Source organism: Schistocerca americana, chromosome 7 (genome assembly GCF_021461395.2).
Source record: "Schistocerca americana isolate TAMUIC-IGC-003095 chromosome 7, iqSchAmer2.1, whole genome shotgun sequence".
NCBI classification, from domain to species: domain Eukaryota; kingdom Metazoa; phylum Arthropoda; class Insecta; order Orthoptera; family Acrididae; genus Schistocerca; species Schistocerca americana.
In genome coordinates, this window is record NC_060125.1 from 75,391,411 (window position 1) to 75,407,270 (window position 15,860).

Here is a 15,860-nt window from a genome sequence, read left to right on the forward strand (position 1 = left end):
CTGATTATGGACGACGTGACTCATCAAGCACTCTGAGGGATCTACGTCGAATCGGCGTTGAGGAGTGGGACAATCTGGACCAACAGTGCCTTGATGAACTTGTGGATAGTATGCCACGACGAATACAGGCATGCATCAATGCAAGAGGACGTGCTACTGGGTATTAGACGTACCGGTGTGTACAGCAACCTGGACCACCACCTCTGAAGCTCTCGATGTATGGTAGTACAACATGCAATATGTGGTTTTCATGAGCAGTAAGAAGGGTGCAAATGAAGTTTATGTTGATCTCTATTTCAATTTTCTGTACAGGTTCCGAGTTGGTATCCGATCTCGCTAGGTATGTCAAACAGCGGGCCGAACACAAATTGTTCCTAGCCCAAAGTTTTTGTTGTAGTTGTTGTTGTTGTCTTCAGTCAGATGACTAGTGTGATGGCGCTTTACATGTTATTCTGTCCGGTGCAACCCTCTTCATTTCCGAATAACTACTCCACACATCCCTCCAATACTAAATTGGTGATCCCTTGATGTTTCAGCATATATCTTATCAACCAATCCTTTCTTGTAGTAAAGCAGTGCCACACATTTCTTGTCTCCCCAATTCTATCCAGTACCTACTCATTAGTTACGAGATCTACCCAATCTTCATCGTCCTTCCGTAGCTCCACATTTCAAAAGCTCCTATTCTCTCCTTATCTAAACTTTTTATCAACCATGTTCCACTTCCGTACATGACCACACTCCAGACAAATACTTTCAGGAAAGACTTCGTAACACTAAAACTATAATTAGACCTTAACAAATTTCTCTGCTTCAGAAACGCTTTTCTTGCCGTTCCCTGTCTATATTTTATATCTTCTCTAGTTCGTCTACCATTAGTTATTGTGCTACCAAAATAGAAAAACGCATCTACTACTTTCTGTATCTCGTTTCCTAATCTAATTACCTCAGCATCATCTTGTTTAATTCCACTACATTCCGTTATCCTTGTTTTGCTTTTGTTGATGTCCATCTTACATCCTCCTTTCAAGACACTGTCCACTACGCTGAACTGATCTTCTAAATCCTTTGCTGTCTATGACAGCATTACAATGTCATCGGCAAACCGCAAAGTTTTTTATCTCCTCCCTGAACTTCAATTCCTACTCTACATTTTTCTTCAGTTTCCTTTACCGCTTGCTCAATGTATAAAGTGAATAACATCGTGGGTAGACTACAGCCCAGTCTCACACATGTCTCAACCATTGCTTCCCTTTCACGACCCTCAACTCATAATTTTCAAGTAGGAAACAACAGATACCACCTTCATATAGATAAGGCTTACCGACCACTTATCTTCTCCAGTGCGGATGCACTCACATTGCCCGAACTCTTACGGGAAACTGTAGACTGACTGCCGCGAGTAATGAGTATAGTGGGCACGGGAACTGCAAATGTGGTGTGTGGACATCAAGCTGGGAATGTGGGTCTCACGCGGAGCGTGCCCGAGATACGTCCCTGCAGTCGCACTATCCTATGTGTCCTCGGTGGCTCAGACGGATAGAGTGACTGCCATGTAAGCAGGAGATCCCAGGTTCAAGCCCTGGTCGAGGCACACATTCTCAAGTGTCCCCGCTGATATTTATCGACGTCTGTAAGCAGCTAAAGGTCTGGATTTCATTTTAATTTCATTCTTATAATTTCTGTCTCGTTTATGTACGAGTTTCGTTTACTGTATTTTGCCCCTGCTACCTTCAGAATTTCAATGATGGTTTTCCAGTCTACATTGTCCAAAGCTTTATCTTGTCCACAACTACTATAAGCATAGATGTGCGTCTCTTTAATCAATCTTCTAAGATAAGTCATACAGTCAGTATTACCTCACGTGCTCCTACAACTCTCTGGAATCGAAACCGATGTTCGCCGAGGTCGTCTTCACCGATTTTTCCATTCTTATGTAAGGAATTCATGTTAGTATCTTGTAACCATGACTTCATAAACTAATAGTTCTGTAGTATTCACACCTTTCACTACTTGCTTTCTTTAGAATTGGAATTATTACTTTTTTCTGGATGTCTGAGGATATTTCGCCTGTCTCTTACAAGTTCAACACCAGATGGAATAGCTCCGTCATTGCTGCTTTCCCAAGGCTATCAGTAGTTCTGACGGAATGTTGTCTAATTTAGGGCCCTTGTTTTGAATGAAGGCTATCAGTACGCTGCCAGATTTTTCTCTCAGAATAATATCTCATATCTCTTCTTCATCTACGTACTCTTCACTTTCTATATTACTGCCTTCACGTTCATCTCCCTTGTGTTGAATCTCTATACTCTCCTTCCATCTTTCAGCTTTACCTTCTTTACATAGGACTGGTTTCTCATATCGGCTCTTCATATTCATGCAGCTACTGCTCTTTACTCCAGAGGCCTCTTTAACTTTTCTGTAGGCGTCATCTATCCTTCTCCTGGTGAAATATGCTTCTAAATCGATACATTGGTCCTCTAGACTTTCCTGCTTAGCCATTTTTCACTTCCTGTCAATCTCATTTTCTATACGTCTGTATGCGCTTCCGCGTGCTTCATTTGCTGCATTTTTATATTTTCTGTTTTGATTTATTAAATTCATTATCTCCTATGATATGCAAGGGTTTCTACAAGCCCTTATCTTTTTTCGTATTTGATCCTTTTCTGCCATCACCATGTCATCTCTCAAAGCTTCTCATTCGTCTTCTATCGTATATCTTTCGTTTGTTGTAGTCAATTATTGCCTAATGCCAGCCTCTCGTTCCTTCAACTCATAGACGTTCTTTAATTCCCTACTCATTGCAATTTCTCCAATTTTAATTTACAGATCATAAGGAATAATTTGTGCTCAGAGTCCGCATCTGTGCTTAGAAATGTCGTACAGTTTAAAACCTGGTTCCGAAATCAGTGTCTCATCATTATATAATCAGTGTGAAAGCTCCCTGTGTCTCCAGATCTCTTCCACGTATATAACCTTCATGATTATCTCAGTGCAAAATTGCTCCAGGTATCTTTTTCTTTCATTCCTTTCCCCAATTGAATATTCACTTATTATTTTCCCTTCTCTTCCTTTTCCTACTGTCTAATTAGATTCCTCCATCACAACTAATTTTAATGTCTAATAAAATGAGCTCTCAGCTATCTTGTACGTAGGACAGAAAAGATAAGATCGGAAATCTGTCAACGTACCAAGTTAGGGTGGCAAGCATTTAGAAGACGTTTAACTGCCGATCAAACATTACAATAAGACTGAAGAAACTAGTTTTTGATCAATGTGTCCTCCCCGTTTTGACTTACAGCTAAGAGATCTGGACATTTCATGAATATATAAGGCGTAAAATTAGAAATGCTCCGATAAACATAGAAAGGTCTGTGTCGGGATTGAGAAGGGGAGACAAGAAAATGGCACAATACATCAGATCATTTAAAGACGTCACGTATATCCAATAGAGAACAGCTACTACGAAATGGCAAGGGACCAGCCATATTCGCAGAAGAAATGACGTTCTATGGGCAAACGTGGTGATAGAATACAGTCCAAGAGAGAGAGACAAACCACGAGAGTGACCACCAGACCGAAGAGACAAAACTTGTTGATGATCACTGGAGTCAACTCGTTGAATATGGCACAATACAGTTCCTAATCGAAGATGAAATTGCAGACGTAACTTAGTTTAAGGCTTAGAGAGGTACCGTCGTTTACGATAAAATTGGCTGATGATCACATATTTATTCGGCCACTTATTGTATAGTACATGGTGTACCAATATTTAATGCTGTTCTGTCCTCCAAGCTCTAAGCTCTGTTACCTTATACTCGTGACGAATCTGTAGCCAGAACAGCTGTAGTAGAGATTGCTTGAATGCCAGATCTGTTAGTAAAACCGGTTTCACGTACAAAATTCCTTTCTTCAGAGTATTCTGTATTACGTCCTCTGTTACATTCACATACTGGCTACCCGCTATGATCCTAGTAATCCTTGCAACACATCTCTGCATTAGATGAATATTAGATCTCAGTCATACTTAGTAAGAACTCCAGACATTTGATCAATGATCCGCAATTGTGTCGATTAGTGACTCGTATGCCGTTTCCTTTATAGACCTGCTACTATTACATAGAATCCTAAACAAGAAAAGCTAAGCCTTACATTCCCCCTTCGCTTTTGTTGATTTTACGTCTCGGTCCCAGTTAATACCGCTTCTTAGTGTTTATTTCAAGCCATCAATCTTTAGACTGCTGTGATAATCTCTTCCTTCTTTTCTAGTCTTGTCATAGTCTTTTCAGTTTTATCTATTACTCACAGCACACTCTATAAACTGTTTTGCGCATTATTGACTTGTTCTGCCTCTATTACCTTTACCCTTCATTTCTACTTCCAGTGCCGCAGTAACTATTTGTACTAACTTTTCCTCCGACCATCTGCTGTAACTTCTACCCTCCTCAATTATTCTGGTTTACATCTGTATTTTGTACTTTATCAACTCACATATTTTCTTGTAACATTCTTCGACACAAGCATACTTCGAAGCCTTCTAATTATCTCTACTCTTGATGGCTGTTGGCTGGCGTTTCATTTCCATACAATGCTCTGCTTTAAAAGTCCAATTTCAGAAACTTTCTCTTCAGTTTCGTGTCAGTATTGACACTAATACTGCTTTTTTTATTGCAGCCATCTTCCTTTGTCTGTGCTAATCTACTTCTGGTGTCCTCCATGTTTGCAACATCCTGTACGATTTTGCTTCCTGGGCTGGAGAAGTCTGCCAATTTCTGTATCTTTCCTAATTCTTCTATTCTTTGCTGAACTTTAACTCGCACCCAGCGTTAAGTACGCTGTCCAGCTCTTTCTACAGAAGTTGCATTGATTCATCTATTTATTTACAGTCGTTTACTGGTGTAGACTCATGCCCACGTCCGGTAGGAGGAGGTAGGCGGTGAACCCAAGGCCCTCGATTCGTAATGTGTATCTTGTAGAATAGTGAGCAGAGATGCTCCTCCAGCAGACGCCGTGTGATCATCCACGGCCCCATGACTGCAGCTCACTCTACAGCAGTCTCCAATCGATTTCACACGTGCCATTGCGCGTTTTTTTGGTGAGGAGACACCACAGGTGGCAAGTACTCCACAGCGCTAGAGTAGCACCACTGATCGTTGACGAAGCGGTCATGCCCGCGTACTGAGATGGTAGTGGTGGGAAAATAAAGCGCTACCTTATCAAGGTAAGCAGCTCACTTATGACATCAGACATTGCTCCTGCCCGCACCGCTACATGATCCTAGTACTGGTCCACGTTGTCCTTCAGTTATGTTATTACTGTTTCGAAATTTTCACTTTCTCTTGTGCCTCTTAGACCAGCAAGTGTGTGCTCTTAAGCTCAAACACCCCTTCTGAACACAAATCTCTCTTGACGTTCCGCTTTGTTCTGCAAATTGTTTGCCTGTCTCTGTAATTTAACCCCTATATTTTAAGAACCTTCAACAGCATTTTCGTCCTTGTATTGTCGAAGGCTGTCTGTAGACCCAGAGACAATAAAACCGTATGCTACTTTCTCTTCAAACTTTTATTGTCTATCGCCCTAACATAAATGGTCTCTGCTACCGTTTTCCTTTCTCAAGTTGGAGTAATGTTCATCTCATCACGGTGTCCTGGAATGCTGTAGTTACGTCTGTTTTTATCGTATTTCACTGCTTTTCAACTAACTTCTGTCCTCGCTTTTACCTAAACGGTTGATAACTGCCTCAGAAAACTTTTACTACATCTCATTTTTTTCCTAAGTTTCAGCATTCAGTTTCATCATGTAGCCTATTCTTTCTGACTTTAACTACTGGAATTTCAGCCTGTTGTCGATCACTAAACCATTATGATCCGAATTCACGTCTGGCTACGCTTTCCAGCCCTCGATTTTTAGTATGACAGCTTATAGTGTGCTGTGTACAACATTATCATCGTCTAATATCTGGTCCTGTCTCTTTGTTATGGACATTATCTTAGGTCTCCACACAGTAGCCACCCATTAAACCAAGTGTAAATTCTCCTTCTCCGTTCTGTTACTGTGCTTCAAAGAAGAATGTTTTCTGGAAGCTGCAGTAAATGAGGGAACACTTTGTCTCCCAATTCACTTCCATTACCTATATGCAAGAAGTCATCATTCGCCTTCCCAATAAAAGTGATGACGGTTGTTTTAATCTCATCGTAGATTGGTCAGACAAAACATTTAACGCTACGATTTACCATTACAAATTTTGCCCGCTCATTTCTTGTTTTCGCTTCCTCTTCTACTTTTACCAATGATAGACCATGCGAACCTGCTTAACACGCGCCTGAGAAATTACACCCGTCAGCCTACGTCTTTCATGCGAGGTGCACTCAGAATATATAGTCATACACACCATTCTTGAAAAGGGGCAACATCACCTTTGGACAGCATAAGGTAAGCACATACACAATCATGTGATATGTAATCAGAGGATTCGGCCTTGTTGGTGAGGTTATCTACAAGAAAGTCTAGCACACTGTCAAACTTTTCTTAGTTTAAGGATAATATCTCTCAGTTTTAGCTTCGTACACTGGTTACTGAAAGAAGTCATAAAGAGAGTAGCAGGAAAGAAAGAGAAAGACAGTAATTGGAGTTTCTCCAGTGAACAAAGAGAGTGACCAATCACATCGGAAAGATCCTACGACTGTAGGCTCGATGTCAGTTTTGCTTTCCAGGGACTACAGTACATGGTAAAATATATTTCAATTATAGCACTGATTTGTTCTTCATTCGACTACCATGTGCGACGGAGAGGACAAATAAACTACAGATTTCGTGGCGAAAGTTGTCAAAGAAGACCAATGTTGCCACGTGTAATGACGCAGCCGCCAGTGCGGATAGTGTTCACACGGAACTCACTCAGTCGCACTCGTTTGAAATAGGTTGCGAATTTGGTAGCGTGCGCAGGGGTGGTTTCCCTCCAGTATGTCATGCGCTTTGTTACGGTGTAGCTTACTTCCGTGATTCCTTAGCCGCCTGGAGGGACCACGCACCTGTTGGGTCGTACTCTGCGAGTGCCCGTCTGCGTGAGAGTGACTGACGAACCGGTGACCCCATAAGCCTAGCCACGTGTATAACGAGTAATGGGGAATAGGTCTAACTCGCTTTACCTCTCACGCAGATTCAGTGCGGATTTATACGTATGTGATACACGCGTAAGTTACTTTTGTCCACACTAGCGGTACCCAATTGCTAGTTCCAGGAAACTCTTACCATCCACAGGGAAAGTCGAACATACCATATGTCGGCCCTGAGATGGGGCTAGAGGTAAGCTAGTGCCATCGACCTCAGTCGGTTTGGGATTTAACTTATCCACTACTCTCCCCACCCCTCCGCACTCCTCCCCCCCCTCCACCCCCCACCCCCTCCGCCTCACCACGCAACCTGCTCTTGTTGGGAGACAAAAGTAAGTCACCTACCAGTTCCCATTCATTCTGTTAGTTCTACAATAGTTGCCTCGTTATTGGCCACATATCCACTATTTTTCTTTGACCTCTGTGAAGGGATTAATCCCCATAGTACTCAGTTAAGGACTATCATGTACAGTCGTATTTACTCTTACAGTGCATTTATTTTCGAAATATTCCCTAAGATATCCCCCGAAAGACTACAATATTACTTGATCCACTGGTGCCATTTTTATTTGTATCTAACTATGTCACTTAGTGTACCAGTATCTTTTATTTCAATCCGCAGATTTTCATAGGCAGGACAAAAAATGGCTCTGAGCATTATGGGACTTAACATATTAGGTCATCAGTCCTCTAGAACTTAGAACTACTTAAACCTAACAAACCTAAGGACGTCACACTCATCCATGCCCGAGGCAGGATTCGAACCTGCGACCGTAGTGGACGCGCGGTTCCGACTGAAGCGCATAGGCAGGACACTCTGGTACGATATGGTCTGGTGTACCTATGTCGCCACAAGCACACATATTTGTCAGTCGTTTCTTTATCCTGTATAAACGTTCAGCGAATGTTCCATAGCCTATCAGTGTATCACACCTCCAGATGGATTTACATGCTCATAAACATCCCCTTCTTGATGTTTGGAAATACATAATACATTTTTTACCTATTTTGATACTATCCGAATCTCTTTGCCACTCGCGGTCTTTCCAATATTTTAGCTCTAGTTTAGTTGTTGTTTCCTGTCCAGTAATTTCTCTCCCCTTGGGAAGATTCCCTTTCCGAAGCCAGTAAACAGAACCTCTGTATCTTACAGTAATACAGATCGGGCACTCGCTTAGTGTGACTAATAATGTCTCCACCGGTGCTCTGCCAAAGTCTCCTGTGAGCCTCAGCTGCACAAGATATTCAAATGTGTGTGAATTCCTAAGAGACCAAACTGCTTAGGTCATCGGTCCCTAGACTTACCCACTACTTAAACTAACATAACTAACTTATGCTAAGAACAACACACACACCCATTCCCGAGGGAGGACTCGAACCTCCGGCGGCAGGGGCCGCGCAGTTCGTGACATGACGCCTCAAACCGCGCGGCCATTCCGCGCGGCTTCCGCAGCACAATTTTCTGTGTACTCAGAGCTGACTTATATATGGTGTGTTCATAATTGAGATACGTTGTGAAAGGGCACGAACGGGACATGCATTTGATGCAACCAATTAAGTCAACTGCAACTGAACAAATCAAAAATTTCTGTCGGGATTTACATGCTGCCAGTCCTAGCAACTTTACATAACTAATGTAAGAATGTAAATGAAGCTAGGCAGTCGAAATTTTTCAACGCCCGAACAATCTTAATTGTGATGATGGCTTTACACTAACAGCGGCATGGACACCTGTCTTCAATGCTACTATCAGAGAAGTGGCATGTGTCAAACACAAAGAAGTCGCCACACACACTCTGCCCGTAACAGATTGCGCACCAGCAAATGCTTGCACCGTTCACTGCGATAACATTCAACGGCCAGTCATCAACATCTGTGTCAACAAACGCTGGAAATACTGACCTCAACTAGTGCATGTTTGATAGTGTCGCACAGTGAATAGCCAGTTCCTGAACGAAATCCTCAACAAAAATGGTCGAGGTGGCAGATCACAAACTTCTAATAAAGTGACTTACTTGAAGTACAGGAACCAATAGCGAAGACCTTTAAGGTAATTCACAAAGACCAAGAAAACCTACGTCCGTATTCGTAATGGCGCTAAATCCTATATATATGTATGCCACGCTCGTCCCTTCTGTGCCGCGTTAAGGTCTGAAAGCAACATGTAAGCCACATGACGGAGGGCAGATATAGCTTCACTCATTTATAGCTGGAATGAACCACTGAATTTAACAACTGAACGACTTGTTATATTAGTGTTACACATGAAGTAGCGAAGTTTACTAAATTCCTCTGAAATTCCACATATTAACGCGATGGCTATCGGTTTTACGTTTTTCCAGCTGACAGGGTAACTAACAGACCGAAACATTGTACTGGCAGTACTGTCTATTTACAAACGACGGAAATACATTTAAACAGTTAATTTCTGTTTTTGTTGCATTGCCACCACTTCCAGAGGAGTAGAAGATCAAATATTAGTTGGGCAGGAAACGAGTAGACTACCCCAATTCCTCAAAAATACTTGTGATAAGTTGTCTCATGATTTCATAGGAAATTACATCTGCTTTTATCTGTAACATTTGATTTTTACGCAAAATAAGCATTTATGTTTTAAGAATTTCGTTTCATCCAATACACAAACAGGAAGAATAACAAAACAGGAAACATAGTTTATTATAAAACCTTCATTATACAGAAAACTCGCGAAGTGTCTACTGCTTTAAATAGGATTAAGCACTGCAAGTAGTATCTTTAACACCTGATTTAGCGAAACCATGTCTTGTTACTAACAAATTCATGACCTAATAAATAATTTCGTAACACTATTTGACTTAGGAAAAGAATAAGAAATTAACTCACTAGCATACACAGCAAACTGAGAAACTAATAAAAGACGGGTACAGCTCTTATAACTGAACATCAACCACTGTTAAAATTATTTGTAGCCGCCTGGGGTAGCCGCGTGGTCTAGGGCGCATTGTCACGGTCCGCGCGGCTCTACCCAGTCGGAGATTCGAGTCCTCCCTCCGACGTGGGTGTGTGTGTCGTCCTTAGCGTACGTTAGTTTCAGTTAGATTAAATAGTGTGTAAGCTTAGGTACCGATGACCCGAGCAGTTTGGTCCCGTAAGATCTTACCACAAACTCAAAAAAAAAAAAAAAAAAAAAAAAAAAAAAACTTGTAAAATAGTTTTAAAATTATTAGTGTATAGCAGTGACCAACTTACAGTTGAACATATAGCAATGGAAATATTAGCTCCTATTTGGAACCTCTGTACTTTTATCGTAGATATGTAAGTGACTATATGCTGATAATACTTCTCCAATTTATGTGAATAATGATGTGGTTCGAAAGATCTGAATGTACAATGGAAGATAAAGGCACAGACTGTAGATAATTTGCCTCAGAACCTCTGAACTCTGCGATCTAAACTTTACATTTGAGAATTTGCATCCAGAGAGCTGCATATTTGTTATTATTAATTACTTACAATCTCAGCTATTTACAATCAATAACAGACAGAGAGACAACGTATTTGTGCAAAACGGCGTTAGACAAAAGCAGCACCATAATACGAGTAAATGTTCAATAAATAACTTAAGAAAGTAGAACTCACTAAAAGGAAATGAAATTAAGTTATCTATATTGACTTGAAATGAAGTAAGAAAAGGATACGAGCCACCCAACTACCGAGATACACACAAAACGAAAGTCAAAAATTTCAGTAATCACACATATTCAAATTTGTGTGCACGACTTCCAGCAAAATGCAGAATGACCTTAACTGTATGAGAGAGTGACGGAATTAAATGCAGAATGTTCCGGACTAAATGACCAGGACACGATCCTGTAACAAACTTAAAGCTCAGGAAAACTGTAAAATATAAGGTCAGTGGACAACGAATCGTTCGACATGAGTACCACACGAATGAATTGACTACAGCACCTTGTCTGTCAGCAGAATAAATGAAACATTTTTACCAATTCTGGTGGCCGCTGCCACAGCCTCTGATCTGACTGATAACATGACTGAAGGAGTAAGTATGTCCTTCAAACTCATTGCGATCATCACCCAACCAACCATCGGACTGGCTACAAACGGATGTCACCAAAGGCAGTATGCTTCTGCAGCGACGTCTCAGCGAGAGGCGGATCAAAGAACCTACATTACGTATCGATACTGATTACAGAACGTAGTTGCAAAATTTTAGAGAAAACAAAATAGTTTACGAGTTACTGAAATATTTAAAGTGCTCTTTGGCACGCGTCTTTCGAACTATTCTACTTAGTTACGTATTAACATCCTACCGTTTCGAAATTTTCGTTATTCATTAAGTTTTAGGCCTGAGGACCAATGAATTTGTGCGACATATTTCAGTTCGTAATATTCAGATACGAAAAGTGCTCTCCGCCAGAAGACCATTCAAATCTACAGGCCCTAGCTTCATCTTGTAAATTGACTGACTTAATCACGATAAATGTTTTCACAACATTTGCTGCATTTCAAAAAAATTACTTCATTTCACATATCTGAGGCACTAAACAAGTTTTTACAATTGTAATAAACAAAGCTTTATAAAGAATTCTGCTGCTGAGATAAAGATAATCTGGACAGTGCCGCAGAAGTCACCTGCAAAAGAATGCCGACACTAATCAGTTCAATGAGATGCTGGTTTCAATAGAAGATGTCGTGCAGACTCTGTATCATCTGTGCCTGGAATACACTACTGACCATTAAAATTGCTACACCAAGAAGAAATGCAGATGATGAACGGGTATTCATTGCACAAATATATTGTACTAGAACTGATATGTGATTACATTTTCACGCAATTTGGGTGCATAGATCCTGCGAAATCAGTACCCAGAACAACCACCTCTGGCCGTAATAACGGCCTTGATAAGCCTGGGCATTGAGTCAAACAGCGCTTGGATGGCGTGTACAGGTACAGCTGTCCATGCAGCCTCAATATGATACCACAGTTCATCAAGAGTAGTGACTGCCGTATTGTTACGAACCAGTTGCTCGGCCACCATTGACCTGACTTTTCAATTGGTGAGAAATCTGGAGAATGTGTTGGCCAGGGCAACAGTCGAACATTTTCTGTATCCAGAAAGGCTCGTACAGGACCTGCAACATGCGGTCGTGCATTATCCTGCTGAAATGTAGGGTTTCGCAGGGATCGAATGAAGGGTGGAGCCACGGGTCGCAATACATCTGAAATGTAACGTCCGATGTTCAAAGTGCCGTCAATGCGGACAAGAGGTGATAGAGACGTGTAACCAATGGCACCCCATACCGTCACGCCGGGTGATACGCCAATATGGCGATGACGAATACACGCTTCCAATGTGCGTTCACCGCGATGACGCTAAACACGGATGCGACCATCATGATGCTGTAAACACAACCTGGATTCATCCGAAAAAATAACGTGTTGCCATTCGTGCACCCAGCTTCGTCGTTGAGTACACCATCACAGGCTATCCTGTCTATGATGCAGCATCAAGGGCAACCGCAGCCATGGTCTCCGAGCTGTTAGTCCATGCTGCTACAAACGTCGTCGAACTGTTCGTGCAGATGGTTGTTGTCTTACAAACGTCCCCATCTATTGACTCAGGGATCGAGACGTGGCTGCACGATCCGCTACAGCCATGCGGATAAGATGCCTGTCATCGCGACTGCTAGTGATACGAGGCCGTTGGGATCGAGCACGGCGTTCCGTATTACCCTCCTGAACCCACCGATTCCATATTCTGCTAACAGTCATTGGATCTCGACCAACGCGAGCAGCAATGTCGCGATACGATATACCACAATGGCGATAGGCTACAATCGGACCTTTGTCAAAGTCGGAGATGTGATGGTACGCATTTCTCCTCGTTACACGAGAGATCACAACAAAGTTTCACCAGGCAACGCCGGTCAACTGCTGTTTGTGTACGAGAAATCGGTTGAAAACTTTCCTCACGTCACCACGTTGTAGGTGCCGCCACCGGCGCCAACCTTTTGTGAATGGTCTGAAAAGCTAATGTTTGGATATCACAGCATCTTCATCCTGTCGGTTAAATTTCGCGTCTGTAGCACGTCATCTTCGTGGTGTATCAATTTTAATGGCCAGTAGTCGCGGGCACTGATGGGCTCCATTTGTCTCACTCGCGTGCAGGCTCATACAGTGTATGCAACCCACCAGACAGCCCTAGTACTCGCATTCTGGGCAGGCTCGAACCATTTGGTCAAGCCGCCCCGAGACCTGCTGGAGCAGAACTGTCACGCTCGCTTCAGCCCAGCTGCCGTATCTGCCTATTTGGTAGGTGCTTGCTCAGCCCTGCCCACCTGGAGAGGCGAGCTGGCTGCAGTGTACGCCTGAGGTAACCGCGCGCTGTGCTGTTGGCCCACAGATGCTGCCCAAGGTGCTGCTGATCGAGCGGCCGAAGAAGGACGACGCGGTGGACGAGGAGGACGAGGCGCCGGACGGCGTCCTGCTGGACACGCCGCCCGACGTCGACAAGTACCTGGGCTTCGCGGCGGCGGCCACGGGCGGCGGCGGCGGCAGCCTAAGCCTGGGCGGCAGCGTGGGCGGCAGCGTCAGCCTGGGCGGCGGCGGGGGCGGCGGCAAGCGCTTCTCGGCCGACTACGACCTGCCGCTGGCGCTGCCCGCCGCCGCCTTCGGCGACCAGGGCCTGCCCCCGCTGCCTCTGCCGCTGCCCCCGGGCATCCCGCTGCCCGCCGCCGACGACGACCTGTTCGGGGGCGCCGCCTCCTGCCCCGCCGCCGCCGCCGCTGCCGCCGCCGCCGCCGCGCTGCACCCGCACGACGTCAGCCCCTCCTTCGACAAGCCCACTCACGAGATGGAGAAGACCATCGAAGACGCGCGCTTCATCGCCCAGCACGTCAAGAACAAGGACAAGTTTGAGAGCGTAAGTGCCCTTCCCTCGTCGCCGACACCGGAAAGCAAAAGGGCCAATTAAATGGGCGATATTTGTCCGTATAGGCTTTACCAGCGTATGCTACGGACGCCTCCTGTACCTTTGCTCCACTAAAATAAATTGCGAGGCTCCATTCAATAACTAAACAAATCCAACTAGTACATCTCATCAGTATCAGTGGTGAAAGGAACTCGTTAAACGCCGGCTTGAGTGGCCGTGCGGTTCTAGGCGCTACAGTCTGGAACCGAGCGACCGCTACGGTCGCAGGTTCGAAACCTGCCTCGGACATGGATGTGTGTGATGTCCTTAGGTTAGTTAGGTTTAATTAGTTCTAAGTACTACGCGACTTATGACCTCAGAAGTTAAGTCAAATAGTGCTCAGAACCATTTGAACCATGTTAAAAAAATATATCGGCTCAACCACTTGTTTATTATCAGTTTCATTGTGCCTGGGGCATGTTCCATTTTAGCGAGTTTTGACAGGTTCTTTTACTTTTTATTATTCTAATGGTGGAAGCTTGACTTCCGAAACGCGTCAATCTTAGTATTGTACACTATAAACAAGTGGTTCAGCCGATATATTTTTTTAACATTGAACATTCAAAACCACGACCTCTCATCCAGTATGGATAAAGTCAAAGTCCATTTGAACCATTTTTTGAATTCGTTAAACTTCGGTTACACGATAAATCAGTCTAATCTAAAAGCCGTAAATTCAACTAAATACCTAGGTATTACAATTACGAACAACTTAAATTGGAAAGAACACATAGAAAATGTTGTGGGGAAGGCTAACCAAAGGCTGCGTTTTATTGGCAGGACATTTAAGAAATGTAAGAGACCTTCTAAGGAGACAGCCTACGCTACGCTTGTCCGTCCTCTTTTAGAATTCTGCTGCGTGGTGTGGGATCCTTACCAGGTAGGACTGACTGAGTACATCGAAAAAGTTCAAAGAGAGGCAGCACGTTTTGTATTATCGCGAAATATGGGAGAGAGTGTCACAGAAATGATACAGGATTTGGGCTGGACATCACTAAGAGAAAGGCATTTTTTGTTGCGACGGAATCTTCTCACGAAATTCCAATCACCAACTTTCTCCTCCGAATGCGAAAATATTTTGTTGACACAGATCTACATAGGGAGAAACGATCACCACTATAAAATAAGGGAAATCAGAGCTAGTACGGAAGTATATAGGTGTTCATTCTTTCCGCGCGCTATACGAGACTGGAATAATAGAGAATTGTGAAGGTGGTTCGACGAATCCTCTGCCAGGCACTTAAAAGTGATTTGCAGAGTATCCATGTAAATCTAGATGTAGTATCATATGAAGAGCTAAATTGTCTGCAACCAGTTCCGAGTTCATGGTCCCAAAGTTAGCTTGTTCGATCAGTTTTTTCTATTTATGTGCCATTTACACATTGACTAGTCCAAACATTTCTTCATATTTTAGTATTTATTACGTAAATACAACTCACGAAGGGCTGACACATAGAACAGCCATCGGAATTGTTTTTGTACTGTTGCATAACTACATTGGGAAGGTATTCAGAGAAATTAAGAATACTGCAGATCTACACGATCTGCCACAGCTTCAGTTCACTCAGAAGTGTCTTTCGGAGCCCTTCTAAAATAAATTTACAGATACCCTTCATTTCTCTAGTTTTAGGGACGATAGGTCACGAAAACGGAGTATAGTTATGTACTCTATAGTAGAATTAATGTGTCTACAAGCTTGCACTATTTTAATTACATTAGTATTAACTTACAACACCTTTTTCTTCGCATATTAAATTTCTATTATTTTTAGAGCCCT

General features: G+C 43.0%; 1 protein-coding gene across 1 annotated transcript in view; it reads left to right on the forward strand.

The window, feature by feature from the left end:
- Positions 1 to 15,860, forward strand: part of LOC124622486 (acetylcholine receptor subunit alpha-like 1) — a 957,741-nt gene that overhangs the window by 918,249 nt on the left and 23,632 nt on the right. The window contains exon 8 of the mRNA XM_047148196.1: positions 13,517 to 14,035. Within this exon, the coding sequence (XP_047004152.1) occupies positions 13,517 to 14,035 (519 nt within the window). The remainder of the gene's footprint in view (positions 1 to 13,516; positions 14,036 to 15,860) is intronic.